Raw genomic sequence first — 22557 nt, forward strand, 5'->3', positions numbered from 1 at the left:
CTTTGAGAAACGTTTGTGGCCTGGTGCCCTGCTAAACAGATTGACCCACTCTATGCCAGGCTGTCTGAAGTTCTGTTGTTTGTGTTGCCCCTGAACAAGCAAGCCCTTGTTTTGGGTACTGTTAAAGTGTACCAGCTGGCTCTTTTGGCCTTTCTATGGTTGCTGGACCATCCATAATTATTTAAATCAACAGTTATGATGTGTGTCCCCAAAGAGTTACAAAATATGTTTCCTGCTTCTCAGTTATGCCCCAAAATAGATTTGAATTTGGTTCTTACATTCCTCATGTGCATCTGGTTCTGTGGACCCGAGCCTCCTTCCTTCCAAATGTAATGTCTCCCTTTGATTGTTGCCTCGACATTACACTTCTGGTGTTCTTTACTTTGCCTCATCCCGCTAAGGAGGAGAAGAGATTTCACTGGCTGGATCGGTGAAGGGCTCTTGGCTTCTACATTGATAGCTCCAGGGACACTGGGTGGACAGTTAGCTCTTTATCGGATTCACTGCAACAATGAACAACAAGGCTGTGCAGAAACTGAACATTTCGTCTTACACTGCATAAAGATCTGCTTCACACAGGCCAAAGTGCAGCATCCTGTAGGTTTATGGTCTCGTTCGAACAGAGCCAATTCTGCTACCCCTGCGTTGCGTGCGAGGTACCTCTTCTAAACATTTATAAGGCTGCTGTATGGGCGTCAGTCCATATGTTCATGTGGGACTATTGTCTGGACAGTCCGGTCCGCCGGGAAAGGCACTTTCTGCCCACTCTATCCTTGAGGACTTTTTGGTTTGAGCCAGTTCATAGACCCCCCCACCTAAAAGGGATTGCTTGATCATATATTCCGAAAGGTAATAAACCTGTGGTCAGAAGTCTCTATCAGAAGAACAAGTTACTTCTTTGGTAACACGTTCTCGTTGAGACTCTATCTAACTGCAGATTCCTCACCAACCCTCTCATTCTCCCTGTTTTGTGAACTTGACTTTTCCAATAAAAAGATCTCATTTTGGCTCCGCGTCTGCGGAAAAGTCAAGAAAGCAGTCTGCGTGTTTGGGTGGGGCCAATATAGGCCACCGCATGTCATGTCTGGCATCGAATGACGTTGATGCAGAGCTTCCAGCGCCACCTATCCACATGCAAGGTAACTGCTAAAGATGTTCTGGATTCAGTCTGAGACCTGTGGGAGAATTCAAAAGGTGAGGAATCTGTGGCTAGATAGTGTCTCTACCCGAAACGGTTTACCTAAGGTAAGTAACTTGTTATTCTAGGAATAACTTGTATAATTGTTTTTTAAGTTATATGGCATTGGTAATTTTTTTCAAATTTTGATTGCATGTATATGGCCGCCACGTTTAGGCCGCTGCATGATTTCTCTTTTTTATGTAGCCTGTGCCATTTGCAATTGCATTTGATTGTAATGTGAAAAGGAACCCTCTAACCATCTTTTGAAGATTATACCATGACAGGTCTTGTTTGCTTGGTGTCCTTTTTATTCCACTATTCCATGTACTAATGTGCAACTGGTAACAAATAAGCATGTTATTTGTAAATATCATTTGGATAAGAATAATTACCTAAGTGACCCTATGATAAATACATTATTTTAAGAAATTGAAAAAGAGGGGACTTTCTGTTCCTAGTAGTGTTGTATGGGGGAGAGGTCAAAGGTGTTTTAAATGACATGCACTATTTTTTCTTCTGCGCATACAGAATCATTAACTTTCTGTTATTTTCCTATCTTTTCTGTTGTGTCCCTGAAGTTTCTCTCTGAGCTTGAAACTGAATTCAAAGCCAATGCATCTGCTACTGGGGTCTCAGTTCCCTCCGAGTTTTCAGCTGGGAAGACCTTTTGTGAGATGTACCTGAACCTAAAGCTGAACAAGCCCCTCCTCGCCGCTGCCGTCACTCTCCGAAACCATGGTAACCGACTACACTTTCTTCACACTGCTACTTTTAGTAGGCGCAAGTGGTCTCTGTACAGTTGAGGTTGTTGTATTTCTTGGATTCCTTTTAGAGAATCTAGTAATGTACAGAGTTGCTGTCTGCATGTAAGTTCAAATATATGCAAATTCTCACTTAAAAAAAACTTTCATTTCTTGAAATTGGAAGTCTCAATTTTTTTGAGGGACATCTCCAGTCTTCAGGGGTGATATGGCCCTCGAAGGTGCATCGTCTGGATATTTATACTTCCGGAAGAAATGGCTAACGTTTTTGTGGTAACAATCGTTTTATGATCCACTGGTTGGAGCAGTGCACACTGTGGCCGAATCAGAAAAGCATTTATGACTGCAGAAGGCGGTGCTGCAGGAATGCTCTTTCATGCTTTTGTGACTCTGGCCTTAAACATCCAACTCCCTATTAGTCAAAGTGAAAAGAGGGCACTTTTCTCTTCATTTGTACTTATTTATATGCATTTTCCTGTTTTATTCCTATTTTAGATGTTTGGGGCTAATTCAGAAAGGCCCTTGAGAGTAAGTAAAATAAGGAGTACTGCTTTTCGCACTCCAGAATGACTCTGTGACTAGACCTTGTAGAATTTAAGTGTGGTCAAATCTTGGATTTAAATGCTATTTGTTCAGTCCGCACTCTGCACTCCATTATATAGGTTTACCCAGGATTCTACCTTTCCTCCATCTTTTTTCGTTATCTGTTTAAGGCAGTTAATGGACTTCATCCATGCTACACTAAGGGAGAGGTGTGGCGCCGCGGCCAGGGCAACTGACGCTGGAATCTGGGGATCACGGTTCGATCCCTGGGGTACCGGTGGCAGATTAGCCCAGCACCATGTGACTCTGGGCAATAGCTGGCTTAATCTTCCCGACAGCCCCCAGCGCCTAGAGATCCTTACGGGTGATTGTGCGCTTTACAAATGTGGATTATTATTATTACTGTTCTACATGGATACCAGTAATACCCTAATATACATAGATGGATGGAGGGATGGATGGATCGACAGACGGAGGGCATTCAACAACCCAGCTGGCTTTTCAATGATGGCTGTAAAGATATACATGAACTACGGTATTATGTAAATCACACCACTATAAACAGAGGGGAAACATCATTTACCACGAAGGCATTACCACTACTCACGTTTACCACGTGACACTTACCACGCAGGGTGCCTTCCACGCAGGGTACCTTCCACGACGTCTTTACCACGGGCTAGGGGGGAGACGTGGTATTCCTTCAAGTCGATCTGCGTGGGCATGGGGGGGCAGAGGGAGGGGGGGGCTCGGAGGGGGGCTGGGGGGGGCTCGGAGGGGGGCTGGGGGGGTCTCCCCCCCCCAAAAATAACAAGCAGGTTACTTTAACAAAAAAACGAACATAAATTTAAAAGAAAGAGGAAAGAGCCTCCCCCAAAGACGTGCCGTGTACGTCAAAAAAGCAGTCCTTTTTTTATTTTGGTATACGTGTTTTGACGCTTGTTTCAAAGGAGGATGGAAGTAAGGGCTCGTGGAGAAAGACGTGAAGGTAAGACGTTGCAACGCGTAGTAAAATGCTACGTTGTAAATACCAGCGTGGTAAAGCCACTTGCGAGGTAAAATTCGCGTGGTAAAGCCATGCGTGGTAACTGAAATCGTGGTATAATCATATATTCTAAACAGAGGCGATAATCTTCTCGTATTTCCTGTTGGTCTGAGAGTCTGAACAGTGGCCTGCAATTCCCAGCAATATACATTTGAGTATCATGATGGATGCTGATCTGTCCTTTTGACAACATATCGCTGCATTGACTAATGATGTTTTTGTCATTTTTGAAGAATTTGGATTATTGTTCAACCTGGGTTTTTCCCCATAAGCATAACTGCGACAATGCTTTGTGTCATGCAGAGAGTTTTTTGGTATAGTTTGGGGTTAGCATTCATTTAGCTAGGCTAACGCACAACATATGTGGATTGTGGTCTGTGCTTATTCTTGCGTCAGATATCTAAAAGCCCTAAAGTAACGGTGGCAAAAAAGCTCCACCGTTATTTTATTTTTTATTTTTATACATCGTGAACACGACCGTAAGGTATCGGAGCGCTTTACATGAGCACCAGTTGCTTTACAACCTGACACATTCATTTTGTTAGGCATGGGAAGATTAATTGTTAGCCCAGAATCACTGGATGTTGAGCGTCCCTGCCGAGACTCGATCCTGGTTCTCCAGCTTTGAGGTCGATCCTCGAGCCATTAGGCCACATCCTCTACCCTTGTTTACCTATAGCATGCGATATTCATTCTGAGGCCAAGTGCGTAGTGTACAAAGCCTATCTCAAAACTGGCTCCAACATTTTGACTGACAAATTAGGCTTATTCTGTCCCTATTCAAAGTCATTGTTTGTCTCAGCATTCACCCCTTATCCCTACGGTGTGACACACCATATTGGGTGAACGGTCCTCCGTGATTCTGGCTGCTCAACTGTGGAATAAGCTGCATGTCGTATAGGAGAGAAAGACAATTTGGCTTTTCCCTATATTTTCATAAATACTGCATCAGTTTTGGCACCCACTGTGCTAGCTCTGAGATTCCTTTTGTGGCGAATGTTGACTTTACCAAACAAGTTCTTTAACAAAGCATGCCTTGTAGAAAACGGATGTTTTATCTGTCTCCTATTCCAAAGCTTTCTCAACTGCTGACACCTAAGAGTAAAAAGAGCAACTACATACAACTGATTGAGCAGCTGTTCCTCTACCTAAATGTTCTTTCAATGCTGTTGGTTCACTCTCTGTACTTTAATGACATTGATATTTCTGTAGGCTTCAGGTTCAGCACTCCAGGTCTTTCTTTGATTTCCACTCCACTACCCCACCATACATTCTCCTTCATCTCATACTTTTGCTCCATATAAAAAAGAGTTTAGGCAACATTTAACTGTTATCGACGAATTCTCCTATCTGACCTTGCTGGTAGTGACTACTTCAATTGGATTCTTGGAAAGGGTCAATCATATCCCCAATACACAAGAAAGGCAACAAGAATGAAACCAAAAACGACAGGCTTGTCGCCTCGATTGATAACAATGCAAAATATTACGCTGGCCTTCTCTTAGAAGAACTTATTGAGTGGCTGACAGAAATGGTAGCTATTCTCCTTAACCAAATTGGATTCTGCAAGGACATGGGAACCACAACAAATATACTCATCCTCCTGATAGACGCTGTGAGAGTTGCTAAACTACCACTCGACGTCTGCTTCATCGACTATTCATCCACCTTCAACAACATAGACAGGAAGAAACTATGGGATAAATTGTCCACAAGAAAAATGTCATCCGCTCTCTTGAATCCGCTGATCCTTTTACATACCAACACTTGGGTCTAAATAAAGCTGAGAGCTGATGACCGCCTTTCTAGAAAGACGCCAACTACCAAGGGGTGGAAACAACGCTGTGTGCTGGCCCCGGCCTTGTTTAATCTTTTCATGTCAGACTGATCATCAGGGTTGGATAAGTGCAACTCCCATGCATGCCCCAAAGATGGGAGGGCTTACCCTCTCAAACGTACTCTACGCCAACTATCTTGTATTGATCAGCCGCACAACGATCGGCCTGCAACATCTATTAAACACTGCACAAAGCTTCTCTGCTGACAATGGATTATATATAAACCTAGACAAATCCAACATGATACAGCTAAACCACAACAAAAAGAATGCTCATAGACACCATTTGCACTTGCAAGGTCACCCGCTTGAAGTAGTAGAAGAATATAAATATCTGGGTGTGATAATACACAGCAAATGCAAATTTTGGCACAAAAAGAAGACATAATAAGAAGATTAACTGCAACGGCGGTCAAATAAAAAAAAATTCTGAATTAAAATTACGTGGTACAATCTACTCTGCATATGGGGAAGACGAACGTAGACGCCTGTTGAAACCGACCTTAAAATTCAAGGGGATAAGAACCTGCAGGCAGGCAGTAAAAGCATGCTTTGAAGGCGAAAATATTTAATCGGTCTGCTGTCTTGTTCAATTCATGGGCATAGTTGGAAAAAAATTTAAACACCAGCATCAATGATCCCATTCTGGCCCCCCTTCTTCAAATCTTCTGACACTGCAACATAAGGCTCCCAAAAGGCACTAGAATACACTACATTCTTTGAACTCACAATCTCAGTCAACCAATCAGATTGCACAAATGTTAACATTTTTTATTTTAAAATCTTCAATAACCAATTCCTAGCCACCATCATTCCTAATACCTGGAAAACGGATGTATGACATTACAACGCATGCTTTTACATCGCATGCTTTTACATCGCGTTTTTTACAACGCATGCTGTTACAACGCATAGCGCTTTGGGGTGCTGGATAGTGAATAGTTTACTTTACTATTCCAACTCCAGTCCCCGTGGACACTAGGGAAGGCGTTGGATAGTAAATTAAATCTATTCCCTATCCTAGAGCGCCCCCCAGCGCAATGCGTTGTAATGGTTTGCGTTGTAAACGTTGCGATGTAAAGGCACTGCGTGGTAAAAGTTGCGTTGTAAAGGATGTTTCCCCTGGAAAACTATCACAATTCTACTGACTGTGCACATTGTCCGTTCCTGTTATTTAGGGAATTATTTTGCACACTGCTCACTTTGCACATTGCTGCTGAGCACCAACCAGCACCCTTCATTGCTCCTGGTTATTAGAGCATATTCTGCACACCAGTGATTTTGTACACTGTTTGCCCGTGTCGCCTGGTGATTTATGTTGCTCACTCTGTATCTTTCATATTGCTGTTGACCGTGAACCCCAGTTTCCATGGATTCTTCATTCTTAATAACTTTTTTAATTATGTGAAATCATTTTAAATGCTCTTTTCTTGTATGTGGTGTAAATGCGGGACCTTGACTTTTTTCATAAAAGCAAAGTGTAAATCTTGGCACAAAATCATGTTTTTAAATCACGGAATTGGCATCCCACTATTTTTTATTGCAATGGTTTTTAGTAATCATGCAAATAAAGATAATAACTTACTTACTCCAATAGGGTGTATTTTGTAGTGCCCCACTCGTGGATTCTCTCATTCCTTCTCACTTTCTCACTCTGGGCCATATGTATCAAGCACTAATGCATTCGCAAACGCCGAAATTCGCCAAATTTCGGCGTTTGCGAACGCATTAGTTCTAAATGGTATGTATCAAAGAAATCTATGTGCAAAATAAGGAATCGCAAAATTAGCGATTCCTTATTTTGCGATTGCATTTAAGGAATCGCAAATTTTGCGATTCCTTAAATGCAATGTAAGAAGCATAAAAAAAATGCAAATTGGCCCTAAGGAATCGCAAATTACCACCAACTTCAAGTTGGTGTTAATTTGCGAATTCCTTGAAAAATGCACTTTATTTGCATTTTTCAAAGTACAATGTGAAGCACATACATGCCCTTAGGGCATGTATGTGTGCCACATGTGCACCCATGCTTATTTCAGGGGTGCAACAGGGTGTCCCTTGGACACCCCTGCACCCTTGAAATTAGTCTCAATTTGCGATTCTCAAATTGCGAATGGCAAATTGAGAATAACTTCCCATTCATTCCTATGGGCCTCCTGGCCCATAGAAATGAATGGGAAAGTATTCCTTAACCCCTCCCATGCTCATGATGAGCTGAGCTCGTCATGAGCCACGGCGCTCCGGTGCTCATGACGAGCTCAGTTCGTCATGGCCCGTGGTACGCTCAGGTGCGGGGAGAATTCCCCTGCTGTGCTGAACGTTCCACGGGAGCCCGTGCACCTGTGACGAGCTCAGCTCGTCATGAGCACAGAAGCGCCGTGCCTCATGACGAGCTGAGCTCGTCATGAACACGCGGGCGCTGTGCGCGCTCCCCCCCAGCACAGTGGGGGAATTACCCCTGCAGCAAAGGGGTTAATTGCGATTCGCAATTTGCGAATCGCAATTAAGGAATACTAAGAAATCGCAAAAAAATTGCGATTTTGTACATACATCCCTATTTGCGATTCTCAAATAGCGATTTCTAAAAAATCACTATTTGAGAATCGCAAATCAGATTGTTGATACATATGGCCCTCTCTCCTTACATTTCGCTCCAATGGTGTGTGCACTGTGTGTTTTTTGCATGTAACATATGAGGGCAGGGATGTAGACCCCTGAGCGCTTGAGCTCTGCCAGGCCTCAGATCTCTAACCCCTCTGTGCTTTTTCTGACCTCCACGTAGCACATTTGGCAGGTGCCTGCTACAGACATTGTGCTTGTGGCAGTGATTGCCTCCTCCATCAGTCCCTGCACCCTTCACTTCCTCCTTTGCTCTCAGCGTCTGCGGCTTCCTGTCCTTGTCATCTGTTGGATGCTGTGACTTAGATTTCCATAGTTAGGGAGACCGAGAATGTAGCCTTTAGTCCCCTGTCTTTGAGTGAAGTTGCACAGATGGGAATCTGAGGGTGCAGGTACCAAGGTTGCCCCACTACAGGTCTCTAATGTTATTTTCCTGATATAAAAGCTCATGAACTCAAGAGGAGAATAAGATTAGAAAATAAGTGCTACTGGTAGAGTCCTGAAGACTGATTCTAGGGAGAGACGTCTGCCCTGGATGTGCTGCCTGTGGCGTCAGGGAGATAGGAGACCTTTACCAGGCAGACCACTGCAGGTATAGACAGAATGTGACACCCTTAATGTGTACGTCCTGTATAGTCACACTGGTAGTCCTAAACCACTGGACATGTTGTCTGTTTCACTGTACACACCCAGAACTGAATGTCAGTCCCAGGGAGCAATCCAATGGCAAGGAAGACCTGGCTTGGCAGTTTGGGCTGGACTGTTCCCATGAGGCACAGGGTCAGACTAATTTGCATTTAGCTGGGTCTGAACTGTGGTGGCCAAGTGAGCTAAAGAATGATGATGGATTCAACCCAGATCTGTGACTGAGGGTGAGTGTCTGAAAAGTTTCAGCGCTCCGTCCATCATCTCCTTGTATTTGTTTTGTTTGCCCCAATTTGGTAGGGTATGCCCAGACGTGGGTCCCTTGCTCACTTTGCCATTGGATTCAAACTAGCCTGGCTGATGCAGGGTGTTACCCAGACACTGGTCCCAGGATGCTTAATCCCGGTTCAGGGAAGACCTAGCTTGGCAGCTCAGGCGGGACTGTTCCCATGAGGCACATGGTCAAGACTGATTTGCATTAGCCAGGTCTGAACTGAGGTGGTGAAGTGAGCTAATGAATGATGATGGATTCAACCCAGATCTGTGACTGGGGGTGAGTGTCTGAAAACTTTCAGGGCTCCGTCCATCATCTCCTTGTGTTTGCATTGTATTGGTGTAGTCCCTGTTGATGAATGGTCAGTGGCCTATTGTAGTAACATTAAAATTGTCAAGGTTCACAGTCCAGGAGCAATTGCACTGTTGTCTTGCTTATTTTTGTTTATCGTCTGATCTAGCCTACATAGGGGGAATAACCTGACAAAAGAGGCAAAGTTGGCCACCTAACCTGTTTGGCAATTGTGTAAATGATCATGTTCTGGAATTCATCTATGAATAAGATGGGATTTAGGTAGAATGAGGTCCGACGGTGTGGAGAAGGGTCTCTATGAATATGGTTAGTGATATGAAAGAGGCTGGAGCCTTTCAAGAACGATTTTAGTACTTGCGTAAAGGTTGAGAGGGGTGTGTTTATAGAATTTGAGCACACTGGGTTATGCTAGATATTTGACTCTGGTAACTGAGGAACTGTTAAACAGTTCTCAGTGCATGTGTCAGTTTGGATAACCACAATTATCTTGTCTAATCTTTAGTGAAGGCCTTCGCACAATGGTAGAGAAACAACTCCAGAAGTATTACATTTAGTTGTACCAAGTGGCTGTAGATTTACGGCTCCCTGATGATATGAAAAATATATCTTCAGGTTTGATTTGCAGGCCCGCACTCCTGTGAGAAAGCCTGTATCAGATGCTTGTCAAAGGGAATTGCTGTTGACATAAAAGCAAGTTTATATCTGAGATTAGCTAAATTACCCTTGAGTGGCCTGTAAATAGTACCATAAAGCCTGCAGGGTGTCGATGCATAATGTCGAAAGGAAAGGGCATACCTAATATTTAGATTGATCTATCTTCACAAAGAATGGATACATCAGTCTTATTTTAACTTGAATAGACTGTGTTAGCCTTTTCCTGTGGTTCAAGCCTGCTTGTTAATTTTCTACAAAGATCATCCAGGAACTGCTATAATGTTGATCAAAAAACTAATTCAGGGGTGAAAATAGATTTTTGTTAAATTGATTATTAAATCCTATGGCTTTTCTAGGTTCAAGCTCGAAATAAGGATGTCTGTAAATCCAAGTGTTAGACCTGACATCCGCGGTGTGGTTTCTCCTGACTTTTTTTGCTTTCTGACCTCTTGTTTTGATGACTTCATTTTTGCTGGCATCAGGATCCTGGCACTTTACCACTGCTGATCAGTTCTAAAGTGTAGGTGCTCTGTCCCTAAAACATAGTAACATTGACTTATTCACAATTGGCATACTTAATTTACTTAGAAATCCTTAGTAAATTGCACTTCATGTGCCCAGGGCCTGTAACTTAAATACTACTAGTGGGCCTGTGTCATGACCTTGACCTGCTTGTGTTCTCACTCCTCCTGTACCTTGTGTGTGGGGGCTTGCGGAATCAAGCACATGTCTCAATGCCTGGCTTTTCATGGGACTCATTGCCCTGTAGACTTGACAACTTTCTTGGCATGGTAATTATCCCCCAGGGCCCTGGACACGAGTCATTAAACACAAAACTACAAATGGTAACATTCCCCAGGGCCCTTCATGACTATAGAGATTGTGGGCTGACTCATCGGCACATGACTTGGGGATATTTGGTCTTACTCATAGGCACATGACCATGGGGATATTTGGTCTTACTCATAGGCACATGACCATGGGGATATTTGGGATGACTCGTAGGCACATGACCATGGGGATATTTGGGATGACTCGTAGGCACATGACTATGGGGTTATTTGAGCTGGCTCATAGGCAGGGCCACTGGAATTATGCAATTGTGCGACTGCAGCGATGTTCGCATGATTATAGATTTGCTGCATTTGCCACATAATCCATCATCTGCTGCATAATCTTCAGATTGTAACAACAACAAAAAATGGTTTCTTGATCAAATGGTTCGAAAGTTACAAAAAATGCAACAACTCTTGGTGCCGTACACTGAAAGGCCATTTGCAAAGCTGATTGGTCACCTTTATATTGCTTATTGCTATTTTTGGCTATTAAAATGGTACTAGCGAGGTTCAACCAATGCCCATACAGTGTTCCAAGTTTAAAAATGACGAAATAATGAAGTAATACCATTACAAAATATGCAGCATCATTGCCTTTTCTTGCTACATAATTTACTCAATCCTGCGTCATAATTTGGCCCTCTCCTGCCGCACAATTCCAATGGCCCTGCTCCTATGCAGATAATCAACGGGACATTTGGGCTGACTCATCAGGATTTGGGAACGGTATTTATACTGCACTCAAACCATGAGGCAGTGCTTGGCTTACCCACTGGTTGAAGAAGACGGGTTCTCTTCAGTGATCCTGCTCACCTGAATGGCTCCACAACCTAACCGAGCTTCTTCTGAATTGCGCCTCCCTTGCGAATCTCCAACGCTGCGGACATCTTCTGCCCTGCAAATCCATCAATGCAGCGAACTCCATCCCTGCAGTGCGGCACAGCTCTCCTGTGAATCTCTCACGCTGCGGACATCTTCTCCCCTGCAAATCCAGTGATGCAGCAAACACTATCCCTGCAATTTAACACCTAAAAGGAGTAAACATGGTTAAGTACCATCCTTAAGGTTAGCGCATTAACGGAAAGCTTATCAGCAAAAGACTTGTTTTTATGATGCTGAAAATCAAGGCAGCTCTTGAACATTGAGACAATGTTGGTATTATATTATGCACCTACCAAGGCCTTGGTATTCGCACCCATAAGGTAGTTCCTAGACCGCCCAAAGGGCAAGGTCCAGTGTATTCAAAAAGTTGGATATGTACTTTTAAGTTTTAGATGTCCAGGCAATGAAAATCTCTTAAATTCGTTTTTCTACTGCAAGGCCTAGCTTGCCCATAAGTTAACATGGGGATTACCTTGTCCCACATATTACAAGTGTAATTGCCAATTGGGGCAAAGTAGAGATTTTCAATTTGGTGTCTCTGCACTCACAATTTAAAATCACAATTTATGGTAAAGTCTGATATTAAATTGAAAATCTGAAAATGCCACTATTAGAAAGTTGTTTTAGACAACAAGGGAACCCAAAAGGCAGTAAGTCAGGGACCTTGGGTGTGTATGTAATTTCTAAAGACAGGGGGTCCCTAGACAGTAACGAAATTTGAAGCAAATAATAAACATATGCTAAATAGACTATATGTTCTACCCACTTGAAATTGTACATGAATCTCCTCATATGCACTAATTAATCATTAAAACTCTGTCCGGCTGGACAAAGAACATATAGTCTATTTAGCATATGTTTATTATTTGCCTCAAATTGCGTAACTGTCTAGGGACCCCTGTCTTTAGAAATTACTATTAGAAAGTTGGCATTTTATTACTTTAACCAATTCTGTACATCTGCCTATCTCTGAATACACGTCTGGGGTGGGAGACAGCTGGGCTTTGTGCATTCCCTATAGACACACACACACAAAAGGGAGCTTAGGTGTGACATTCACATCCTGATGTTCCATCACCAGGCTGATGGTCTTTCTGGGCTAGGTGGAAGGGAGAAGTTGACACTTCCACCTGAATAGGGCTGTGCTTTTCCCCACACAAAGACCACTCCCCCTGTAAAGAGTCTGGAGCCAGGGTACGAAGGGCAGGGACCTTGTTCACTTCAAAAGCCTCTTTGAAGTCTTCCCCACTTTTGGGTATAGGTACTGGACCCCTAACACCACCAACTCAGTACACTCTGGACCTGATGACACTCTACCAGGGAGAAGGACTGCTGTGCTGCTGAAAGGACTGACACTTTGCTGGACTCTGCTGGATTTGCTGGACTCCAGTGATGCTGTGCCTGGCCTGCTGCTCTTTGCCTGGAGGTGAGAAAGACTGGACCTGAATCTCTAGATCCCCAGAACCAAGTGACTTCAAGGACTTGCTGGCTTGCCTCCTGTTATGAAGTCTCAGTGATATTAAAGACTTCCTTCAATTCTTCTTCAGCTGCTTGACTCAGCCAATTGTGAGTCCTGCCCTGCTAAGAGGTGCCAATCCAGTCCTGGGCCTTCGAAGGGGGTTCTGAAGCTGTTTTCTGCCAAAATCTATGCATCACTTGCGTTGCGCCTCTCTGAACCGATGTATTGCCTTTGACACAGACGCACTGTCGCTTTGGAAAACCCACAGCGTTCACAGTGTGGCTCAACAAGCATGCAGCACCTTCATCATAAGGGGTTTGACGACGTGGGCCCAACTGGGAGGTGCAATTATGACGTTGTTTCTTCATTGTAAAAGGGTTCCGTGATGACGTGGGACCCGAGTGCGTGACTCAGAACTGACACAGCTCCTCCTCGACATTGATACATCCTCTGGAAAGGTACTGTTTTCAGTGGGGTCTGCGTGGGTTTTGTATCCGACCTGCGCTCCATCGCAGTTGGCTTGACTTTTCAGATTAGACCCAGTCCAGCGCGACCCGATAGCACCGGTTGGCACTTTATGATTTTAAGTACTATACTAATTCCAGTTCTTCTCTTTGCAATTTTGTCATTTTGGCCTTGTTTTGTTCATTAATTTAGCTCTCTTTTTCTGACTTGCTTTGGATTATTTTTGCGTGTTTTACTGTAACAAGTGTTGCTCAAATACTTTACACATCACCTCTTAAGTTAAGCCTGACTGCTCTGTGCCAAGCTACCAGAGGGTTAGCACATGTTAATTTAGAGTGCGTATCTGACTTCACCTGACTAGTGTGGAGGTCCCTATTTGGGCAGGGTGCATACCTCAGGCAACTAGAGACCGCATTTCTTTTTTTCTTGTTTAATAATTTTTATTGAGTTTTAGCATTTAGCAGAACATTAACAATAATATCAATACATTAACAATATTAAATAACAACCAGTGTAAAGAAATAGAACATAGTCAAATAATTTAAGGGGAAAAAAGCAACACAATATCGGTTGATAAATAAATATCATATTATGCTGTAAAACTATGAAGTATGAAAGAAGAAGAGAAATAGGAAGAAAAAAGAGTAAGAAAGAAAAAGAGAGGAGAAAAAAGAATAAATAAATAATTAGATAAATAAATAATATAGTAGTAAAGATGTAGGTATATGCACAAGTATGGTGTGAAGTAAAAGGTAGCCACGATAGATCAGATTTAATTTTCTGGGCTAATGAGAGAGAAGAAACATTAGCAACTCTGTGTTCATCACATATAAAATTCCACCACATTAATGTTGTTAATTTAGAGGTATCTTTCCAATAGGCCAGGATCACTTTAAATGCAATCGTAATGAAAAGATCAAATGACATAGGTTACGGGGAAATATTGTCAATATCTGGCGAAGCAGTACCAAGGAAAACATTTTGCACTGGTAATGGAATATTACACTGAAATATTTCCAGATACTTTACCCAAGTAGATTCCCAACATTTCTACACATTAGAACACTCATATAATTGATGAATTAAATTCCCTGTAAAAGAAGAGCAACACCAGCATAAGGGAGAGGAGGTAGGAGAGAACTTAGATATAAATTCAGGAGTAATAAGAGCTCTGTTATAAATGAAATGTAAGGATTGAGCAATACAAGTTGCTCTAGATATTTTGAATAACTTAAGCCAGAATTTATCCCATGTAGGGACATGAAATGAAATGGATAAATCAGTTTCCCAGAGTAACTCATTAGGTGTTTTGGATCTTTCAGTAAAAGGAGACAACAACATCTTATAGATAAATGCAGCCTTGGGTATAAAGTCATGAGAAATGTTGTATAACTAGTGACCCCTTTTCTAACACCAAGGATTCCTCTTGGGTTGACTCTTCTTCTCAGATGTTGGGGTGAAAACCTTTGTTAAGGGAATCCTACTATGGCTTCTGCCATAATTATGAATTATTTAATCGAAAATGCTTTTCAGTTGCTCTTGCGTCTTTATTTGTGGAGAATATGGCATGGTTGGAAATATCAAACATGTTTCACTCTGGCATACTAGCCAATCAGCTTTTTCAGGCTTAATGAGACAATAGGTTAACTTGTCCCGGTTAAAGCAATTCACAAAGATTGTTGTATCGGTCACCCAGCCTGTGAAGTTGTGATCACATTACAGTACATACTTGCTGGTAGACCAATCCTATAATACTAATTATTTTAATCTTCTTTAAACAGCATATTTTATTTCTTTTAACAGGATTTAAGACCTGCATCTTGTCAAACACCTTTGTAAATGACACACCAACAAGGGAAAATGAAGCAAAATTGCTGACTATGTTGAGAAGCCATTTTGACTTTCTTGTTGAGTCTTCTCGTATTGGGATGAGGAAACCGGAACAAAAGATCTACCAGTACGTTCTCGACTTGATGAAGGTTAAAGCCGATGAAGTAAGGAGACACCTTGCAAATTGAATCTAAGGGTGTTTGTACTCGGTTAGACAGGGTGTTCACTATTTTGGTGGGAGTTGCATATAACTGCTTGTAACATTTTGATGTTTACCAGGTTAATTACATTGAGTACATTGAGTACATTGAAGGATTTACCTATTGTGCCTTACCTACTTTAGAATCACTCTCATTATTGTCTAGGGATTTTACACTGCAACAGTACGAGAGACTCTGCTACAGTAAGACAGACTGTGTCTACATTCATTCAGTGTACTTTGTCCCAAACTGTTCCCTGCCCACTGACTTTTATGTACAGAGCTCTGTGGCGCTCTTGAAGTATTAACATCAAGGAACAAAAGAGTTTATCAGCTCTTTCTAGGTCTTGCCAACAGGCAGCTTCAGCATATCTATTATCTATCACACATTAATATATGTATATATAGTGTGCTTCGGCTCAATCTTGTCATTGGTTGGCTTTCTCGTCTGAGTGATTTGCTCCCGTCTTACTCAACAGCTTAAATGCTGCTTCTTTCATTTGACCGTTCCTGGAGCACAGCTTCTTTACCGTGCTTTTCACTGATTGGCTGGAATCCTTCTAGGATTACATTCAGGGAACTATTTTTCTTTTGCCTTGAACACTCCATGAGAATGCATGTGTTTTCTAGCCTTTTTCCTTGTGTGCTGTTTCACTCCTCATATCTTTGCACTCACTGTCTATGTTGCTTACTCTGCCTTCAACAGCTTTGTTTCTTCCCCGCCTCTTCCCGTCTGCCTTTTTTGTCTTTATAAAAGAAAATCCAAAAAGTAACCTGACCCAACTCTTTGGATGTGCCCTCACCCGCCCCTGCTTTAGCTGCTCAGTGGTGTTGACTTGCTACCCTGGCTCCCACACCCACTCCACCGCTGATTCATTATTACTCCAACACCCCTCCCTGTCACTGTCTGAAAATATTATTTCTCTCTCTCTATAAATATATATAAATATGTATGTGTGTGCATGTGTGTGTAGATGTATACATATATATATATATATATATATATATAGATATAGATATATAATTTTTTTTTTCTTCTTTTATCGGGTCCATCATCTGAAATGTGCTACTGGTAAATAAAAAGATAAGAAAGGATTGCTGTGTAATGATGCACATGTGTGCGTGCATACTGTTGTAGCACATGCACACGTCATCACTCTGAGGAGGCTTTTTTTCTGCTTTTGCTGATACTCTCCCACATCGCAAGCATGCTATTTAGGCCAAGCCCGCAGGCAGTGCACATACACTGTTTGTTGTATCTGGAAAAAAAACTCGAAAAAGGGGCTTTTAGCCGCCCATTACTTACCATTCGTTGGCACCATTATCACTCTTGTTTGCTGCCTTCTAATTCAGCAGCCAATGTGGTGTTCTCCCTACTTTTTATCGTGTGGCGCATGGTCAAAAAGTGCAGATTAATTTAATCAGTCTACCTCTGCCTCTCGCACTGTGATTGAGGTACTACTCCATTTTTTTCTCACTTTTAAAACAGAGCGGAGGTATGGGACTCTACAGGTGCACCAGCTACATTAGACAAGTTCATTAATTTGTATTTTTTAAGGCAGGAGAGATGAAGTTATGTGACCAGAATCACAGGATGTTGAGGCGCTGCTGTGACTCAAACCTGGTACCTCAGCTCCACAGTCAGCTTCCGGACTGATTACACTGTCCATAGCACCACATCCTGATTGGCATCAGTGTTTGCTATCCAGAGAAGTGCGACTGGGGACAGATGTAGAACTCTGAATAACACCTTGTTCCCAAGGAACGTGCACGTACTGCAGCATTTCTGGTGCAAGAGTCTTTTTAATGGTTCTGCTCCAGGTAGCCTTTTTATCTCAAAGTAGTTAGGCAGTTTGTACATTTTTTACGTTCCAAGTACTTCAAAACATTTTAGAAATTAGAAAAATATCAGACCAAATCAGACGCACCACAGTATAACTGTATACCATACTACCACTATGCGTGTGTATCAATTAGGGGTGCATACATGTAGGTAATATTATACCTTAATGGTGCCAGCCTTGCATACTTCTTTTGCAAAATCATGGCTAAACTGGCATTTATTACTAAATAAGGAATGTCCGACCTTGGCACAGCACCATTTATTGTAGGTTTTTGTGGAATGGTACTAAGTCATTTTGCAAAAGCTTAATGTGCTTTCATTGGTTTGTACCAATGTATGATATAGTTCTGCATTCTGTCCATCAACTGTTGTTTTTGCATTTGTCACCCCGAGTGGGATGGGTATGATCAGACGTGAGTCCCATGCTCTCCACACCACTGGAGTCAAGCTATCCTGGCTGAAGACGGCTGATAGCCAGATACCGGTCCTAGGATTCTTGATTCTGGTCCACGGAAGACATAGCTTGGCAGTTCGGGCTGAACTGTTCCCATGAGGCACAGGGTCAAGGCTGATTTGCATATGGCCATGTCTGAACTGGGTTGGTGTGGTGAGCAAAAAAACGATAGATTTAGGCCCAGATCTCTGTACTGGGGTGAATGTATGATATAGTTCTGCATTCTGTCCATCAACTGTTGTTTTTGCATTTGTCACCCCGAGTGGGATGGGTATGATCAGACTGAGTCCCGTGCTCTCCACTCCACTGGAGTCAAGCTATCCTGGCTGATGACGGCTGATAGCCAGAAACCGGTCCTAGGATTCTTGATTCTGGTCCACAGAAGACATAGCTTGGCAGTTCGGGCTGAACTGTTCCCATGAGGCACAGGGTCAAGGCTGATTTGCATATGGCCATGTCTGAACTGGGTTGGTGTGGTGAGCAAAAAACACGATGGATTTAGGCCCAGATCTCTGTACTGGGGTGAATGTATGACATTGTTCTGCATTCTGTCCATCAACTGTTGTTTTTGCATTCATTGGTTTGTACTGCACCAATATGTAAAAATAGTAATTTTCTGCTGTGTTGAGAAGCATTGTTTTCTTCTCCTGAATTTTGTCTGGATGCGTGTTTTCTTGTGCTTATTTCCCTTTGCCATGGTGAAAGAGGCATTTGCTTTTTTAATTTTTTTATTTCTTTGTATGCCTTGACAGGCATTTATGTGTCACAAAGTATGTTTGTTCAAGTTGCAATGAAAATAAACATTGCAAAATATTTAAAGTACAAAGGTATCAAATAGCATCTTCCCCAGGAGAAGGGAAAGGTACAGTTTTACTGTTTTTGGAAAGCAGCACCTACTTTCTCTATTATCAATCTGTAGCAGGAGTTTATCGAAGCTGCCCCGCCAATCTCTTCACTGCTAAACTTTGCAGGGACTGGGCAGGGTACAGGCGGAGCACATGTTGTATAGGGAAGGTGCACGGCATGGAACATATAGTGCAGGCAAGGTACATGACAGGGCACACATAGTGGAGGTGTTAAACACTTGCACTTGCTGTACTACAACGATAACCAGGAAGCGATGGTCTAATTTCTACAGTTCACTCCTTCTTTCAACTTAATCCGCCTATGTTCAGTGGCCAAAAGTTTTCTAAAAATATAGACACTTTCTTACATCCTGTGTATTTGACAATGTTCAGTTGTTCACCGTTCACAACTGAGCGGTCTTGTGAAATGACCAAAGCGCAGCTAATAGAGGAAGTCCCTGTTTTTATCCTCCTCCCATCCGTGGGATTTCCAGTTTCTTATCATCTAACCACTCTGTACCTCTTTCTTCTAGCCCCCACCACCCAGTCGCTGTTGCACCTAATCCCCACCCATCCTGTCACTGTTTATTTTCCTCCCCAGACCCTTCACATACATTTCTTCCTCCCCTCCTAACAGACAGAAGAAAAAAACTTTATGACGCTGCCAAAACTGTCCGCTTCTAGGCTCTTTTTAAAAAAAAAATTACCATCCTGCTCTTCCACAATTTACCACCGGACTGACAAAGCTAATTGCTTGTACATAGGCAAGATCTATTGGATTTGCCAATGCATGTTTACCTTTGCAAACACAAATGGTTGGGAAATGTCACCTGGGCAGTGAAATCAGCAGCAATATTACACTCCTAGAACAGGTGAAAAGGATGTTCTATTCAGAGTTTACAACAAAATCCATAATCTTGGCAAAAACAATACAAATTTTAAGGAGTCTTAATTAGAATTTGTGCAGTATATGAACAGCGCTAAAATTAAACTATACAAAGCACCTAACTATTAGAGAAAGAAAAGGATAAATGTTTATATGCCAGGACAAAAACAAAATTGTGCGTTTTCTTCTCTTCCTAATTTTTTTTCTTCGTTTTAGGGCTCACCTAGGCAGCACATGCTCGCTGTCTCTTCGAGACATGCTATATCTACAATATGGGATTCAAGCACCGCCTATATTTTTCATTGGTTCCTCTTACTGTCCTTTGTTGATGCCGGCTTTTGTTTGGTGAATACCCTTAGTCCCTCCTTTTGGACTTTTGTATCCTCCCATGAGGGCTGCCCATTGCATGTGCTCTTACTCTTCATTTTATGTAGGATACTTTAGGAGCACTCCTTTTTTTAGGCCTGCCTCTGCTTGTGTTAAGTGTTCGTGTTTAGTTTACTGTTCGTGTTTTGTTTACTTGTGCTGGCTTGATGAAAGGTTTGCAGCTGCTTCATTTGCCATGCTTGTTTTTTAATGTGGGCTTTTCGTACTGTAGCGCTCACTCGATCGTACATTCACCTGATCCTGTACACTTCATTAATAGGGAGTTCAACCATTGCCAGATCAACATTTAGGAATGTGTAATTTTGTTGAATTCTATATTTTTGTTTCAAACCGCCATTGTTTACTTTATATATATTTTTTAAAGTAGACATCAGAGAGCTGACGCCACAACGCAAACCCTGTTCCCCAGTTCCAAAGTTAGCAGCTCTGTATGTTACTCCACATCCTCTCTCTATTAAGGACTCAAGAAGAGCGTATTGGTTATTGCGGTGAATTCCTACTGCACATCTTTCTCCCACACTCTCATGGCCCATATTTAAAAACAACATCTAAAAGAATCAAATGTCATCTCGCTTGCTATTGGGATGGGATGCTTTAGTCCATAGGGGAGCTGAAAGACTGCTAAGGTTTTAGGTATGATTGTGGGGCCTGATGTTAGGATGGGCAAGGTCCACCCCATTATTTTATTTAAATACATATTCCTGGCACACAGTGGGCTTTTTGCCCCTATATTAAAAAAAATTTTTTCCTGCCATACAGTGGACTTTCTGTTACCGGCCGTTTTCCCATTCACTTGAGGGTGGGGCCATGGCCATGCCGGGCACCCCCACTCCCATATTTAAAATAAAACAATCCCTGGCATATAGTGGGCTTTGCGCCTTCCGGAGGGGGGCACATTGTGGGTAATAAGCCCAATGTGCTCCCACGTGGGAAAGAACAGATGTTTCCCCATTTATTTAGGTTGGGACATGGCAATGCAGATGCAGGGCAGCCTACACCCCTATATTTTTGTATAACTAAAAAATCCCTGGGGTCTAGTAGGCTTATTACCCCCTGGTTGAGGTAGATCAGGGGTAATTGCCCCACGCCTCATCTGTCCCCAGGGGGGCGGTAAGACTAAAATATGTAAATCGCCAAAGGGGGGCACAAGTGCTTAACCATGGAGTCTAGTTGGTGTACCGCAGCTTGGGGATTGCTGTCCTGTGGTAATCCCCATACAGTGGTCCACTGGGCAGATGTACCATTGGAAAGGGGAGATTCTCCTTTTTGCAGTGATACCTATCCCATGAGACTCCATGCTCCGGGGTTGAGATATACCCCTAAACATTGATTAAGTGAAAGTAAACAAGCCCATTGGCTCCTTTTACTTTCACTTTTACTGCAATTACGTCAGTGCGCCCTTCGCGACAATCCTCATTGCAATAAAAATTAAAAAAACAACCATGCTGCTCGGGAAGCTATTCCCAAACAGCCTGATGGGAAAAAAGGACTCCCTCTGGTTCAGAGCATCAGAGGGGCCTTTATGTACCTCCCCAATGTTGGCCAATGGCTGACACCTGCACCCGATGACCGCACTTAAAAGGTTAAGCCCACTCCCATCTCTACACCCTCTGCATATTCATCATAAAGGAAGTAAAGTAAGGCATTAACTGAGATGTATGCAAATTCATCAGTAAAGAAATGAGTAAAGGTATTCCTGGAAAACAACAGTTCAAGGTACAAAAGTAGCTGCTATGTGGTATAGTTTAATAATTGAAATTGCACAGTCATAGTAAAACGTATATAAAGAGCAGTTTGGCCTATTAAATTAGTAAGGTTTTGAAACTGTTTTACAATCCTAAAAAATTCTATATTGTCCTAAACTTGCATATGTATTTTTTAGTGAGATGATAATAACTAACGTTTAGAGTCCATACACCCTTTTGAGTTATAATTTGTACTTTCAGAAGGCATTCACTCTAAATTCTCATTTCATTAATATCTTCTTTTCTCCTACACAAAGACAATTATGCTGGATGACATTGGAAGTAACCTGAAGCCAGCCCGGGAGATGGGAATGAAGACCATCCTCTTCAAGGATCCTGATGTCGCTTTGAAAGAACTTCAGGATTTGACAGGAGTTCAAGTAGGTGCCACCGAAGAACTTTAAATGGTGTTTTATTTTCCTGCAAATATACCCCTTGATCAGGTACTTACTTTATAAGGAATATGTTTGCATTTACTGGATTTATATGGAGGTGAAACTCCGGGTTTCCAAGCACTTGGATGTGCCTTAGTTGTCAGAGATCAGTGCAGCATAAAAATGATATGTTATGTTATGCAGATTAGCAGAGCACACAATCACCCAGAAGTTGAGAGTGTGGGTGAAGAGTTTGAAGTGTGCTATTATGTGTTTGTGGAGCCAGTGGAGCTCCTTCAGGTGTGGGGTGATGTGAGTGCAGCATGGGAGCACCTTTTTGTGAAATTGTTATAGATTGATTTCCTTTTGGAGTCATGTAGATTGAGTTCCACATTTTCGATGCATGGAAAAAAAAAACTATCTGATAGAGACATCGAGCTGCAGATTCCTTCACTTAGAATATTCCCAGGCATCAGACTGGA

General features: G+C 42.3%; 1 protein-coding gene across 1 annotated transcript in view; it reads left to right on the plus strand.

Moving 5' to 3' along the window:
* The window catches only part of EPHX2 (epoxide hydrolase 2), a 587345-nt gene that overhangs the window by 41303 nt on the left and 523485 nt on the right, over nucleotides 1-22557 (plus strand). Inside the window, exons 3-5 of the mRNA XM_078649944.1 lie at nucleotides 1759-1918; nucleotides 15316-15506; nucleotides 21959-22081. Of these exons, the coding sequence (XP_078506070.1) occupies nucleotides 1759-1918; nucleotides 15316-15506; nucleotides 21959-22081 (474 nt within the window). The remainder of the gene's footprint in view (nucleotides 1-1758; nucleotides 1919-15315; nucleotides 15507-21958; nucleotides 22082-22557) is intronic.

Source organism: Lissotriton helveticus, chromosome 6, assembly GCF_964261635.1.
Source record: "Lissotriton helveticus chromosome 6, aLisHel1.1, whole genome shotgun sequence".
NCBI lineage: Eukaryota > Metazoa > Chordata > Amphibia > Caudata > Salamandridae > Lissotriton > Lissotriton helveticus.